The sequence below is a fragment of the Vicugna pacos genome, chromosome 17, assembly GCF_048564905.1.
Source record: "Vicugna pacos chromosome 17, VicPac4, whole genome shotgun sequence".
Classification (NCBI taxonomy): Eukaryota; Metazoa; Chordata; class Mammalia; order Artiodactyla; family Camelidae; genus Vicugna; species Vicugna pacos.
This window is the reverse complement of record NC_133003.1, coordinates 3,838,067-3,853,836: the sequence shown is the minus strand read 5'-3', so window position 1 is coordinate 3,853,836 and position 15,770 is coordinate 3,838,067. Positions and strand designations below refer to the sequence as shown.

General features: G+C 53.6%; 1 protein-coding gene across 1 annotated transcript in view; it reads left to right on the top strand.

The window, feature by feature from the left end:
* The first annotated feature begins 11,313 nt into the window (after positions 1–11,313).
* The window catches only part of LOC140686647 (serine/threonine-protein kinase Nek10-like), a 133,941-nt gene continuing 129,484 nt past the window's right edge, over positions 11,314–15,770 (top strand). The window contains 1 exon segment of the mRNA XM_072940850.1: positions 11,314–11,545. Within this exon segment, the coding sequence (XP_072796951.1) occupies positions 11,314–11,545 (232 nt within the window).

Below are 15,770 nucleotides of genomic sequence, written 5' to 3'. Positions count from 1 at the left end.
CTGCTAGTGCCCGTGCGTCCTGAGAGCGCCCGGGGAGCACGGCAGGGCTGAGGGAGGCCACGCAGTGGCGCCGGCCGTCTGGGCGCCTTGCCCTTGCTGCCGAGCCCTAGGAGTGTGGCTGGCTCCTCGTCCTTTGTTCTCAGCCGTGGCTCGGCATCCCAGGGAAAGAGGCCTGAATTGGGCTCGACCAAAGGCTTTCCTGAGGCCCTGGTGAGCCTGGCAGCATGTCCAGGAGGGCCTGGAATTCGTCATCACTGAGGGGTTCTTCCAGGGTTGGCCAGAGTCCCTCTTCCGGGGTGCCGTCGCTCAGGAAAGGTTGTGCCTTTTCCAGAAGGCTGGCGTCTGACAAGAGTTCATCTAAGAGGCTCCCTGAGCCTGTGGCGCCTGAGGGCTGGGGCTGCGGGTGGAGCGGAGGAGACGTGAGTTGATCGGATGGGGCCTGCTGCTGCCACAGGTGTGTCTCGGCCTGTTCGGGCTGCAGAATTGCCGCGTGGGGGCTGCGCGGCTGAGCCGGATGCTGCCCGGTCTGTGGAGGACCGCTGCGGGGGACAGGCTGAGGGGGTGCTGCCGCGCCAGGGTGCAGGCTGTGGTGCGGGCAGGGCCCTCCGTGGGCAGAGGGCGTGAGTGCCGCGTGCACGGGTGCGAGACCCCCTCTTGGACTCGGCCCTGCTGTGGTGCCGCTTGGGTCTGTTCCCGGATGTGGAGGGTTCTCAACTCCCTGCCACGCCGGGGTGGGCTGGAGCACCAGGAGCATGAGTGGCTGGCCCACCCAGCCACCAGGGGGCGCACAAGGCACAAAGAAGCTGGGGGACAGAGGAGGGGCTGCCGCGGCAAGGGACCGGAAGCTGTCCAGTGGATGAGTTGGAGGCAAGTGATGAGCGCCGTGGTGGATGTTGGGCGGGGGCCTTTGGTCCGATGGGACAGTCGGGGCTGGTCTGGCATCGGGGTCTTCTGCCCGGGCCTTGGCAGGCGCCCCACTGCTCTGCTCCGGGTGCCGAGCTCTCCGGTTCTGAAACCATATCTAGGCAAGATGAGAGAAAGGGAGACAGGTTCATGAGAAGCAAGATCTTCCAAGTCGCCTTGCAACCGCCATGCCAGCACCCCTGGTCTAACAGGCTCCGGGCAAAAACACTGCCTTCGGCTAGGTTTTGACCCAGGGTCATGTGACCTTTGCCGGTCTCCAGGTCCTTGCAAAATGAGGGGCAAACTCAGGGCCACACTGGAAGCCTGGCTTCCATGAGAGATCCCTCGCTGACTGGCTAGTATGTCGGGACCCCTCCCAGGCTGTCCGGCACCTCCTCTGCCCCGTCCCCTTCAGGAAATGGATGCCTTCAGGTCAGGCACCTGAGTGAATGCCTATGGGGAAACTTACCCACCCCATCCCTCTCCCCAACCCCCCAATGACCCACCCACACATCCAAAACCATCTCAAGTGCCTACGTATATCCAGCACCAGCGCGGGAGGAAAACGGCCCTCCCACCTTGGGACAAACCGTCTTCCACCTGCTGAGACCTTACCTGGATCCGAGGTTCGGGAAGTCCCGTTTGACGAGCCAATCCTTCCCTGGTTTCAATGCCAGGAAAGCGGTCCCTCTCAAAGGCATGCACGAGGATCCTTGTTTGAGAGGGTGAGATGAATGTGCGCTTTCTCCCGGCCTCTTTTGGGCGGCGATCTAAAAGAGTGCAAACAAAGAAGAGAGGACAATGAAGCCCACTTCACATTCAGTGCACACAAAATCTGCCGTATGTAGGAAATGGCACATCAGATAGATACGTAGGTAGATAGAGAGATAGAGGGATTGATAGATAGATAGATAGATAGATAGATAGATAGATAGATAGATCGATCGATCGATGATAGGTACAGAGAGAGACAGATAGATTGAGAGATAGGTAGGTATTGATTTTCATAGGTTGATAGATCGATAGGTAGATTATAAATAGAGGGTTAGATAGATTATCTATACACATATATATTTATATACATATAACTATCTCGATGTCTATAGTGTATTATCATGTGTATGTATAAGTATACACAGGAACAATGCATTTCCCCACCCACACAGACACATCCACACAGACACACCCACACAGACACACCCATACACACACACACACACACACACACAATCACGGTTTCCATTTTTCATTTTAATTTTTCAATTTTAAAAGTTTATTTATTGCTTGAATGTTTGTTTGCTTGTTTCTCTAGTTTGCTGTTTGGTTGTTTTCCCAGCATGTTTTCTGGAGTGCTCTGAAGCCCTGATGGGACAATGCTGGAACAAAGCTTGCTTAAGGACCAAAGGAGCCCGAGCATAATCTTTGTGAGTTGATAAGAGAAGGGAATTCTGCACTTCGGACAGTTTCAGGACCAGAGGATTTAAAGCCTTCCTGGCCATGCAAGACCCCACCCTCCACACAGGGCCATGATGCTCATGGTCTGAGCACCAGCAGTGCAAGGGCCAAGAAGGCTCGTTTCCTCTCCTAAGGCTTCTCTGCTGACTCCTTGTCACCCACGTTCAGAGATGAATCTGTCTCCAGGAACCCTTCTGGGAAAATGCTATTGGAAAGCCAGGGACTCACCTTGAGTCAGAGCCTGAGGCTCGTGCATTGGATGCGATTGCCCGTCTGGTAAGATGTTCTCCGATGGCGGACGGCTCTGCCTTAGGCTTCTTCTTCGTTGGTTTTGGAACCAAACCTAAGTAGAAGGAGAAAAACCCTTGTCACTCAAATGCTTAGGGATAGATCTCAAGAGCTATCTCAGTGATTCACAACAGAACAAACAGACAAGCCAAGAATGGACAAACTGTAGACTCCATGTGCCCCCAGGGGAAGGATTTAGCCCCCAAAGGGACTGAACTTGCCACAGATTATGGCTTTCACCTCGGAAGAACTGCACAGGAGTCCAGAAAACACAATCCGCACGGAAGAAAATCAGCATTTCCCCTGCCATCCTCCCTCTGGAATCCAAAGACTAAAACCCGTCAGGCAGGAGGCAATGTTTCCCTTCCCAAAGTCAGTCTGAAGGAGCTTGCTAATATTCTCTCTCTCTCTCCTCCTCTCACTTTCCCTCATTTCCTCCCCCGACCCACTCTCCCTGATCATCTCTCTCTCTCTCTCTCTCCGTTTCTTTCTCCCTCTGGTTAGCTCTCTGTCTCTCTTGACATTTTCCATTCTTGTCAAACCTGCCACGGTCCCTGTTGGCCTGGTAGCCTCACTCTCCGCTCCTATCAGTCTACCTGTTTATGCCTGTTTGTCTTTTCCTTTGTCTCAGTCCCTGTCTCTGACCCTGTGTCCATTTCTCTCTCTTGTTTCTCTCACTTGCTCCCTCTGAGTCTTTGTGCCTCCTTTTTGGCCATGCTCAGTGCCCGAGGAATGTTCCTCTGTTCTCCCTTCTAGCCCCATGGACAGCACCCTTTCCTAACACACCACGCATAGGTGAGTGCTCTTGTCCAAAATTCACTGAATGCGGGCGACCCCCTGAAAAGCCCATGCTGCCTGGAAATGACTCCTTGCCAGGGAGCTCTTAGGAGCACAAGGTCCTGCCACTTCCAGGTCTGGAGGCTCTTAGGTCCCCGATCCCCACCTTTGAAATCTGTGTCACTGTCTTCAACTGTGAAGCCACATGTTGCCTTCCTCGTTCCCCAAGAAACAAGTGCAGAGTTAGGTGTGGATGGAGTGGAGTGGAGTGGAGTGGCGTGGAGAAGGGTAGGGTGCAGCGGAGTGAGGTCGAGTGAGTTCGGGTGAGGCTTAGGGGAGGGCAGGGTGGCGGGGGTTGGGGTTGGGGTTGGTGAAGGTGTGGCCATTGGGGTGGGTATGGGTGTCGGTGAGGGTGTGGGCGTGTTTGTTTGCATTTTTAGGCATCTCTGATGGGGCTGGGTGGGCAGTTTGTTGAACCTGCCAGTCAGTTCAGTAAGGGAAGCCTGCGCGTGTTAGTGCCCCTTGAAATGCCGCAGGCACTGTGCTCCTGCTCCTGCGGTTCTCCCCTTTCAGGACTCCTCTCCCAGCTGACCAGACAGGACGCCTTGAGCAGCGGTAGTGCCTCGGGGGTGAGCCACAAAGGACCGAACTCCCTGGCACGAGCAGCCTCACGCACCCTCGTTCCCTGGGCTTGGATTCCTGCCCACCCGTTGGCATAGGACCCAGGGCCACTCAGCTCCCCCTGGCCCTGTTCTCCCAAGGGACAGCCATTCCTTCTCGGGAGTGGAGTCCAGGCTTGCCTCAAGCACCCAGACCAGGAGCACCAAGGGGAGGAGACGGGTCCTCTCCCTAGCGTGTCCTCCACCACCAAGTGTCTGTAGCCAATTGCATATTGGGCTCGGAAGCCACGTACAAACCCTGCAGCACAGACGCTCATTAGGGGACCCCCCTTTTCCTGATGCTGGCTGGCTTATCTTCGGGTCCCTCCCAACGCACGAGAGACAAAGCCAGGCTAAGCCTCGGCAGCCAGCTTCCCGACCTGGAAGTGGGACTCCACACGGCTCGGGCCGGGGTGGGGGGCGTCCGGACACGGACCCCGAGAGAGGAGGAATTCAGAGACTGAGATTTACCTGAATTCTGCTTTCGGGAATGCCCAGGTCTCGGGCCAGGCTTTCTCGGGCCTTGATGCCAGGGTAGGGGTTCTGTTGAAAGAGGGCTTGCAGAGCGTCCTTTTGACTGAGCTTCAGAACCAGCCTCCTTCTCCGCTGTCCACTTGGGCGTGGGCCTGCCAAAGACAAGAGGAGGAAACGTCTGAGAGGGAATCCGTTCAGCCGCACCAACGGTGGTGCCGGGTGGTTACGGGTGGGGCCACGCCAGCCTGCCTTTTGTGTCCGGGAGGCCGGGGGGAGTAGACCCAAGTGTACAGATGAACATCCCTTTCTATCTAACGGAAGCACACGCAAAGCCCTGCTGAAGGGGAGACCCTGGGCCTTCCATCTTTGCCAAGTAGCAAAGATGAGAAGGTGCATGCTCTTGGGATCTACCCCCACCCAGCGGCAGCCCACAGAGCTACAAAGCATGCAGCTGGGAAGGCCTAGGACAACAGGCTCACGTTCCAAATGGGTGGAAGATATTCCCACCCAGGGGACGCGGCCGCCGTCTGCCGGCCGTGGAATGTGTGGATGGCCCCTGGCAGGATGGACCTCGAACTTTAGGCCAGCTAGAAGAGCCCGCCTTGCGGCTCCTCACACATCCATGGCACACCTGCTTGAACTACCTGAAAATCAAGCCAAGCACGGCCACATGTGTGTAGGTTGTGTCGGATAGCCACATTGCGGCCCTCGTGCCCCGACCCTGATTCTGACGGTGCCCGCGCTGGGACACCACAGAGGAGGAGCACCCCATCCTGGACGTCAACGTGTCATGTGGACTGGCTGCGTACATGCAATTCTTTCTCTGTGGAAAGCTTGGTGTGATGGAGCCCTGTCCTAGTGGACACTTGTTTTTGTGATGCAGAGGAATAGGACTGTGCTTGTTTCACACGTTCTGTGGAAAGCCCGACGTGGTATCGGGCACGTCCCGGGCTTCGGGACGACTTGGATTTCCTGAAGTGTATTCAAACTCTAGAACATCAGCCCTCCTGAGAAAGGAATTCCCTGCTAGCCGCTGTCAGATGCCAAACTAGGGTGTCAAGGTGTCTGCCTGGAAGGACTCAAGGCATGGCTTGCGCACCGCAAGCGACGCTTCCTTCACAAGCACCCTTTCTGCTTGCCTGCTCCAGTGAGATTTCTTCGGACAGAAGTCATGGAGCACACGGTAGCCTGGCCTTGGGGGCTTCCCCTTCAGAAAGCCCCACCCCCACAAGTGCCCCCAGCCGCCCCTGCCCCAGGCCCCACTCCCTACTTCGGAGTCGAGTGGGAGGCAATTCAAGGGCTTCTGGGATCAGTGCCTCCCGAGCCCTAGTGTGGAGTTTGGTGGCAAGGGAACCTATGCTCCTGCCGTGCTTCTTGGGAATTCTGCGTGTGGACTATTTCCTGGGACAGCAGAGAAACGGACCTTTTCCCATGGAACTCAAGCCGAGAGAGTGCTGCTAAACCACCATGAGAAAGAACCAGCGACACCAACTCAAATGTCCAAACGTGGTCCACTAGAAATGCACTTCCTGCAGTCGGAAGCCTTGGACAACGGATGCAGCTTTCTGTGCAGCTGCACGTCAGGACTTGTGAGAGAGGAGCTGTGGGTGGGCCACAGGGCTACCGCTCCCATGTCCATTTCAACGGGGCCAAAGAGATTAATGAAAGGAAAAACAAAACTACCTCAGCCACTCTCAATCATTTGGCCCAATGGCTTCCTTAAACACAGCCCAGCCAAAGCCTTCCCTGCAGTCTCAGGGGGCCATTTCTCCCCTCGTCCACACCCCTGAGAAGGTAGAAAAGCATTTCAGATGAGCCAGCAGGTGAGCCCAGGTGCTGATGTCTACTTACCGTTGGACGTGCGTGAGTCATCCATGGCCGGAGAGACACCCGTCCGGCACAGAGGCTGCTGGCCAAATGCTGAGTTCCCGGGAGCACGGGCCTTATCAAGGGATCGGGCACGCCCCGCCCCTATTTATGGAAATCGCTGCCTCGGGGTCCCAGCCCCCCCTTCCACCTTGAGAACGTTGAAGTGTTCCCATTTCCCATGTTTCCACGTTAGGGGACTTGGACTAAAAGGCCAATCCAGAGGCCAGCAAGGACCTTTATCTGGAAGCCTGGCATCCTCCGTTCCCCGGGCTGAATGGACTCCAGGGCTCTCTGGTTTTCACACGTTTTCCCGTTCCACACAGTGTTTGCTCTCCCTGGCGTTCCCCGGCCCTGGCTTCGTGGTGACAAGGCTTGGCCCCACTCTTCTTTCCAGTGTGGAGGGACTAGCTTCCCGGTGCCTACTTCCCACTTCCCTCGGCATCTCCTGGACCTCATTGCATTCCAGGCCTGAGGCATTTCCTTGACTGGAGGCTGAGGTCCCGCTCATTCCAATAGGACGGCTGAATGCGCCGACGGACACAGGATTCGACACACGGGTCATGCTCTTTGGTCACAAACTTGGGAAACTTTTCCAGCTGTCATGTGAAGCCCGCCCCCTTCCTCACGGGCCAGGGAGTGCCAGAAGACAGGGGCAGACCCCACTACCACACAAGCTGGGCCACATGAGGTGGCTTCGACGTGCGAGGCTTGTCCTGGGCGAATCCAACATGGCTAGTTGCCCCTCCTGTCTGCCAGCATCTTCAAAGCCTTTCCAGGGAGGCCTGATGAGGGTCCGGTCCCCTAAAGTCCATCCAGGCCAAAACGTGGCAGCTACACCCGGCTACGTCCAAGCAGTTCTCTTGGCAAGCCTGTCTACCAGGGAAGCTAGGCCCAGTGCACCTTCCAACACTGGGTGGGGGAGGGGAGAAGAGGGAGAGTGGTTAGGGAAGAGCTTGATTGGGAGGGGAGCGGGGAGTAGCCCTCATTTGCCTGGGGCCATCTCCCAGGTCATCCCAGGTCAGAAGCTCCCCAGCAGCCCCAAGGACGCATGCCCAACGGCATCGGGTGCTCTGCCATTGGGAATCCGGCACACACAAACGGACGGAATGCATTCCTAAGCGAACTTCCCAGCCGAAGCCGCCAAAAGGGAAGCAAGGCCAAATCGTTTGATGGTGAAAAGACATGGAACCAGGTTATCTGTAGACGATCATTCTTTCTCTGGACCCCGCGAGTCCGGGAATGTCAGGCAAGAAACCAGAGCTGAAAAGGAGGGCCCGGCACCAGCACTTGGGAGAAGAGACAGACAACTCAAATCACGTTGGGGAGTGCAACGGTAGCCCCGCCTCAGCCAAGATGGACCCAGTAGGACAGAGATGGGAAGCGAGGGTGTGTTTTCAAAAATCGAATACCTGGGGAGGAGGAGAGGGAAGGGAGGGGGATTGGGAGGGGGAAGGGGAGGGGTGGAGTGTAGGGGAGGGGAGCGGGAAGGGGGAGGGGAGGGGGAGTCGAGGACAAGCAGGAGGAGGAGGAGGAAGAGAAGGAGAAGGGGAATTCCAAAGCTTCCTTGAGAATGGTGGCAGAGCTGTGCTAGGAAGAAATATTTGGCTGCAACATACAAACCCATCTGACATTTGAGCTGAATCTAGGCCCTAGATCCTTGAAACATGGAAACCAAAAACACATAATGGGCCATCTTTAGTGTACTGTTTTGCCACCCTTGTTCAAGAGACTCATCCATGTGCACTGAGATGGAGACTGCAAGCTTCTTCAGCAACAATTGGGGATGAGTCGAATTCTACCAGCACTTGGTTCAAACGATGCTTGTGTGTTTGTGTGTGTGTGTGTGTGTGTGTGTGCGCTGTAAGTATTTGTGGCCAAGAGACCATAAGAAAGGGGGAGAGAGAGAGAGAGAGTGAGAACAAGAGAGAGGCAGAAGGAGACACGCAATTGAGTTAGGTAGGGATGGAGGGCGTGAGCGAGAGAGAGAGATTGATTGCCTGCCTGATATCCCCAGCACCTTGGTTAATTGGAGCCCTGCTGAGAATAATCTGGCTATAATCTGGGAACCAAGAGAAGTGCTAGGAGTGTTGAGTAACGGTGCTCCCCTGTACTGGCCCTAATGGAAGCTCTCTTGCTCCCAGAATCCCAGTGACGGTGGTTCATTGTTGTAGGAATTCCAAGAGAATCTAGTTTGCAAGTAGAAGCTGGATTCTTATCAAGGGCCCCCGACCCCCTTCCCATTCATTCCCAGGCAACGGGGGACATGGTGAATCTCTGAGGAGTGGCATGGATGCTGGGGCCCAGACTACAAAGGGACCAAAACAGAGCCAAAGACTTTGCGTTGAGTTCAAAGCCAGGTTTATTGGATCAAGGAAATGTCAGAGAGAACCCACAAATCCACCTCTAAGGCAAGAGGACTTGGGCCATCCTCTTGCTGGTTGGCATGCTAGCATCCCTTCCGACATCAGGGAGGATGCCCCTGCTAGTGCCCGTGCGTCCTGAGAGCGCCCGGGGAGCACGGCAGGGCTGAGGGAGGCCACGCAGTGGCGCCGGCCGTCTGGGCGCCTTGCCCTTGCTGCCGAGCCCTAGGAGTGTGGCTGGCTCCTCGTCCTTTGTTCTCAGCCGTGGCTCGGCATCCCAGGGAAAGAGGCCTGAATTGGGCTCGACCAAAGGCTTTCCTGAGGCCCTGGTGAGCCTGGCAGCATGTCCAGGAGGGCCTGGAATTCGTCATCACTGAGGGGTTCTTCCAGGGTTGGCCAGAGTCCCTCTTCCGGGGTGCCGTCGCTCAGGAAAGGTTGTGCCTTTTCCAGAAGGCTGGCGTCTGACAAGAGTTCATCTAAGAGGCTCCCTGAGCCTGTGGCGCCTGAGGGCTGGGGCTGCGGGTGGAGCGGAGGAGACGTGAGTTGATCGGATGGGGCCTGCTGCTGCCACAGGTGTGTCTCGGCCTGTTCGGGCTGCAGAATTGCCGCGTGGGGGCTGCGCGGCTGAGCCGGATGCTGCCCGGTCTGTGGAGGACCGCTGCGGGGGACAGGCTGAGGGGGTGCTGCCGCGCCAGGGTGCAGGCTGTGGTGCGGGCAGGGCCCTCCGTGGGCAGAGGGCGTGAGTGCCGCGTGCACGGGTGCGAGACCCCCTCCTGGACTCGGCCCTGCTGTGGTGCCGCTTGGGTCTGTTCCCGGATGTGGAGGGTTCTCAACTCCCTGCCAAGCCGGGGTGGGCTGGAGCACCAGGAGCATGAGTGGCTGGCCCACCCAGCCACCAGGGGGCGCACAAGGCACAAAGAAGCTGGGGGACAGAGGAGGGGCTGCCGCGGCAAGGGACCGGAAGCTGTCCAGTGGATCAGTTGGAGGCAAGTGATGAGCGCCGTGGTGTATGTTGGGCGGGGGCCGTTGGTCCGATGGGACAGTCGGGGCTGGTCTGGCATCGGGGTCTTCTGCCCGGGCCTTGGCAGGCGCCCCACTGCTCTGCTCCGGGTGCCGAGCTCTCCGGTTCTGAAACCATATCTAGGCAAGATGAGAGAAAGGGAGACAGGTTCATGAGAAGCAAGATCTTCCAAGTCGCCTAGCAACCGCCATGCCAGCACCCCTGTTCTAACAGGCTCCGGGCAAAAACAGTGCCTTCGGCTAGGTTTTGACCCAGGGTCATGTGACCTCTGCTGATCCCCATGTCCCTGCAATATGAGGGGCATATTCAAGGCCACACTGGATTCCTGGCTTCCATGAGAGAACCCTTGCTGTCTCACTAGTCTGTCGGGGCCCCTCCCAGGCTGTCCCGCATCTCCTCTGCCCCTTCCCCTTCAGGAAATGGATTCCTTCATATCAGGCACCTGAGTGAAATCTTATATTGAAACTTATAATCCCACATTCCTCATCCCGTACTCCTCAATGACCCACTCACCGAACCAAATCCTGTATTATTGCTTCGGATTCTGAACTCCGAGACTGGGAAATGCACAATGTCCCGAAGTGAAATAGCGATAACAGCCAAGCAATGTCTCAGATAGATCAGAGTATGTCATTTTGGTTGATATGGAAAGGCTGGAGAGGTGGGACAGCACACGCAATGATGAATGTTATGCAGATGGTGGGGAAGGGTGGTTCTGGGACACAGCAGTGGTCTGCTTCCCTGCTGGGCTCCTGTCCCTCATTGATGGATCATCTGAACTTTATGAGCTCATCAGTTCCCCTGCTCTGACACCATGGGCTCTTGGCCAGCCCCCAAGGAGGGAGACTGAAGCATCCACACTCCTCAGCCTGGACACCTGCTCCTACCCATTCCAGGGGAACACAGACATCTCATCCATTGCTGTCGCTTCAGAGCGAGCTGTTCTTGTGAAAACTGCTCAAGTTTGTCAGGAAGAAATCTTAGGGGAGAATGCAAATCAGAGGGGATACCAGTTCCCAAAGGTGTCTTGGCCCTGAGTGTGCAGCCCCGCCCCCTGGCCGAAGGAGCCACTCCCCGTGTACGCAGCCCGGCCCCGCCTCCGTGCCCCCCTCAGCCACGCCCCTGCCCCGGCCGCCGACCCGCCCCTTGATCAGGCCAGCAGTCAGGCAAGAGGCAGTTTTTCCCAGCTTCCCCGGGCTCTTCTGAGCGCCGCTGTCCCTCCTCAGCCTGCCAGCGGCGGCGGCTGTACAGGCAGCGACGAGGTCCCTTTGGCTGTCGCAGCTTGAGCCGAGCGGCGGCGGAGGGGCCAGCCCAGCGCGTTGGCGGCGCCGGTGGCGTCCGCGTCGGTTTCCATGGAGGCGGCAGCGGCGGTTGCGGTTGCGGCGTCGGCGGCTGCAGCTGCGGCGTCGGCGGCAATGACGACGGAACGGAACAGGGTCTCCGACATGGTCCGCGGGCAGGCGTGCGACGTGGGGCCGCCCTACAGCAAACTCTGGTACATCGGGGAATGCTCCTGTGTCGTGATGTCATGATTTTCCGCACCCTGTGTGCCGGCCGCGCACCCCCGCGCAGCTTCTCACTCGACCTAGGCGTTCACAGCCGCGGCCTTGGCCTAGGACCCTCGACCCTGATTCCAGCGCAGACCCCGACCCCCGCCAAGCTGCCCAGTTTTCTGCGCGTCCGGAGTCTGGGGCAGGTCCTGGCCGCTCTTGCTGTGGCTTTGCTCCTGCAGCTTCCAGGTCGGCCCTCGCTCAGCGCGGGGAGTCGGGGAGGGGCTCAGGGCGTTTGGGCCACGGCCCGGTGGGGCCCTCCGTGACCCCCAAGAAGGGAACTTGAGCCCCCGCCCCAGGGTGCACCCCTCGCGGCCTTCCCTTGACCACCCCGAGTGAAGCCGCCAATTCCTTCAGATGTTCAAAACGGTTGCGTCCATGGTCGGGAAATGGGTTGGCAGGGGCGTGTGTGCAGAAAGCCAGAATCATCGTCTCGTTTAGGCCCCTCACCTGTGTTTCCCGCTGACGGCTTAGCTTCAGCACCTTCCGCGGTGCCAGTGGTGCTCTCCTGTGTAAGCTTTCTACAAAGCATGAAGTGGCAGCAGTGTTGGTGTGGAAAGTTTCAAACGCGGAGTTTCCAAGTGAATTCGGCTATGGTACTGTTCGCGCTTCTGGAAGGGTAAGTCAACATCCCTGTCTTGATTCCTTCAAGTGTCATTTGGTTTTCCACCTAAGTTGATGCTCCCCCCGCCACCGCCCCTTTTTGAGCCCGACTGAGCTTTCCTACTAGCAGATAGGCATCTAGTTGTCTTAGCGCAATGACTGCGGGTGTTTCCTTCTAAGGCTTTAGCACTCAGTGTGTATGCAGCCCAGATGGAGTTCTTGGAGAAGCAAGTGCAGGCTCCCGGTGCTCGCTTGAGATCCCTCAGAATCTTCCCTGGAATCGGGGTAACGGTGTTGCTATTTAGTTATTTTTTTCAAGTAGATCCAACCACCTTTTGTCTTTTGCGCTTACGGAGACTTGTAGAGCTGTAGGCTCCCTTACACCTCAGCCTTCATGGGTGTGTGTCTTTTTTTTGAATGGAGGGAGCAAACCATTTCAGATACTTAGCTAGGTATGTTATCTCATGTTACCTGAAAAGCCACCTGCAGAGAGGGAAAGGCAGAGACAGCTGTCTTTCAGATGAGAAGCTGTTTCATGGTGAAGCTAGTACTTATTGTCGCCCAAATAGTCGGGCTTGAGATTGCAGCCTGAGATCTTGTTCTGGTTGCTGGAGCCCTTTCCATTGCTCCCTGTTTTCCTTCATTAGTGTTGGGAATAATTTTGGAATTTTAGCCCCTTTTACCCTTACAAGCAAATTTATTTCAGAAACATATTGAACTTTGAACGGTCAAAATTTGAGGAATGCATTGAGGGAATATTTTTCCATGTGTGTTTTGTAAGTACGAAGTTAAAACAAAATGTGTAAGAAGAAATTCTTGAATATTTCCTTCCAGTTCAGGAGCAAATTTTTGTGAATGAATGAATGGACATGAGAACCATTTTAAGTGAAATTATACAGACATTAATTACCACATGTTGTACGAATCCATTTAATTGGAAGTCAGGAATATGCAAATCAGGATTTCATATAAATGAAATCAATCCCAATGTACAGGTTAGTGGCTGTTTGTTTTCTCTCAGTACTGTTTTTGAGTGCTACAACTTTTTTATATCTATATGACATTCAAGCTGTTCATATTGCTGAATATGCCATGCATTCATTCTGTATGTAGGGCATGTAAGAGTGTGTCACAAACTATGTATTTATCCCTTCTTTTAATACTAGATATTTGTGTTAGTACCATTTGCGTTACTATAAATTCACAGTTTGTTTATTTATGCATGCATCTTTTTTGTAATTATCTGATGTCATTCACCATATGTGAAAAATATTTGCCAGCAGTAATATTGGGTCGATGTGTCTTAAATACACCTTGAGTGCCTTTTAAGTATTTCCTTTTTTATTACCTTGGTTTCTTTTGGTTTTTGTGAGTCTATTGTGTGGTTTTGGTCTGTGGTCACCCTGTTTCTCAAATACATTAACCCATTTCTCTCTCTGTTGTCTTTAAACAGATTATCATATAATCTCAAACACATCCTCAATAGAACAGAAACAAATCTCTATTTTCCTGCTTCCCTCTCCCATCCTTAATGATTTTCATGCCGTGTTTTTCATCTTCATGCTTATTCTCTTGCAACTTCTTGCCGTTATTGCCTTTCCAATAATGGTTTTCTCATTTCTAGATCATCCTGCTTCTTTCCTCATCAGGGTCTAAAATTCTCAATCTTTCTTGCAGGATATGTTTATTATTGCAGAATTCTTTCTATGTTTGCTTGTCTGTGAAACCCTTGGTCTCTCCTGTTATTCTAAAGGATTGTCTTGTGGCATAGGTTATGCTAGGTTGCACGTTCTTCTCATTCAGGGATTTGACTCTCTCTATGAAATCCCTCCTTGGCCTGCAAAGTTTGTATTGAAAAATCTGCTGAATGCCTGACGGAGGTTCTCTTGTGACTCACTTGTTTTAATTTTGGTGCACTTACAATCATTTCTTTATCATGAAATTGGGTCCTTTTCATGACAGCATGTCTTTTTGTAGGTCTCTTGGTGTTTATCTTCTTTGGGTCCCACTGTGTTTCCTGTATTGGGAGAGCTGATTCTTTCTTCAGTTTAGGAAATGTTCAGTCTAATTTCTTCAGTCCCCTTTTCCAAATCCTTTTCTCTTTCTTTTCCATCTGGGACCCCTATATTTCATAGAATGGCATACTTCTTATTATCCCAGGTTTGAAATGCATGGCTTCCATTAGTTTTCACTTGCTTCTCTATGTCACATTCTGATTGTGTGATTTCCCTTATCCTTTGTTCTGAGACAATTCTTTGTTCCTCTGCATTTTCTAGTCTGATTTGACCGTTTTTAGCAAGGCAGTTACCTCATCCATTGCATTTCCTGGTAATATTTGGCTCCTCTTTAGAGTTGCTGTTTTCATTTTATAGTATTCTGCATTTTTATTCATAGCCTTTCTTGTTCCTTCAGTGTTTTTCTCACCTCCTTTTTCAAGTAAGGTTCTTTTGGAGTTATGGTTCTAATTCATTGCTCATTCTTTAAGGGGCTTTCTCTCTTTTTTAATCAGGGATGGTTCTTCTTTTGCATTTGATTACATCTCTATGTCTCTCTGGCTTAAAGATCATCAGTTATCTCTTTCAGAGTTGAAGGGCATGTTTGAAGTGTCAGCTTTTCTATCTATGTCATGCACAGTTCCTAATATTGCCGTTAGGACTGCTTTGGGTATGGATTGATGCTTCTGTGAGCATTGCCTCTTGTTTCTTTGATTGCCTGCATAATTTTGTGATGGTCACTCACTCTTGTCATTTAGCAGAGCCTCGTTTTGGCTAGGTGTTTATCACAGCTTTGACTGTGTCAGAGCCTACTCCTTTTTGGCTGGAATTGTGGCTACCAAGCATTCTCTGGGCTGCAGTATGTGATCTGTGGAGTTGGACATTTTCCAATACTCTTTCTTGACAGTGCCCTTACCCTTGCTTTCGCCACGGGAAGGTCAGCACCCTACTCTGGTGACCCACAGGTTCTCTGGCCACACAACCACCAGTGAAAACAGTCTAATAAAATCAGGCCCTAAGGCCTGGTGCAATCACCCTGCAGTCCCTCATCTGGATCATCAGGGATGTACCAGGTCAGCATCATCCCCATTTGTTGCATTTTCCTGTTAAGCAAGCCTGATGGAAAGTCTTCCCCTTCCCCTGCTGTGCACAAGCACCCTGCTCCTTGTTCTCTCCTCTGAGATGTGAGGGACCACAAAGACAACAGCAGAGCAAATCCACACCCTCTGTCTGGGACTCCAAACCTTATCTCAGTCCTGCTGATGAAGTTGCAGATTATCTGGCTCTGGATTCTACTTTTCCCCATCTTCCCCCAGAACACTTGAAGCAGAATGATGACAGATGTTTGAGCCCTCCTTCTCCTCTATTCAGAAAATGTCACATTGAGCCCGGGACCAGCACAGACAGTAGCTATGGCCATAGGATACCTAGATATTCACCATCAGGCCCACGAGGAGTGTTGGTTTTTGATCTGCGGTTACCAGCAGTTCTGTTCTGTACAGAGCACCATCTACAGCCAACAGCACACTCCAACCAGTTAGACTGCTTCTGTGCCATCAGCCTTAGCCTTCTCCCTCAGCTTTAGCAGCCATTCCTAGCTCACCATTGCCAGCTCGAGTCAAGTTCTCGGGATGGATTTCTGGCCTATATTGTGCTGGTCCCTTTCACTTCTCACAGCTAAGCATCTGCTGTGCACTCCTCTCAGCCTCAAGGGATCCCCTTCGATCCCTGTTATCTTGTCCATTACATGTTTCCCAGTAAAAGAGCATCTCCCATTTTGCTGTCCCCGACCCCCACCAAATATCAGGGCCTGGACT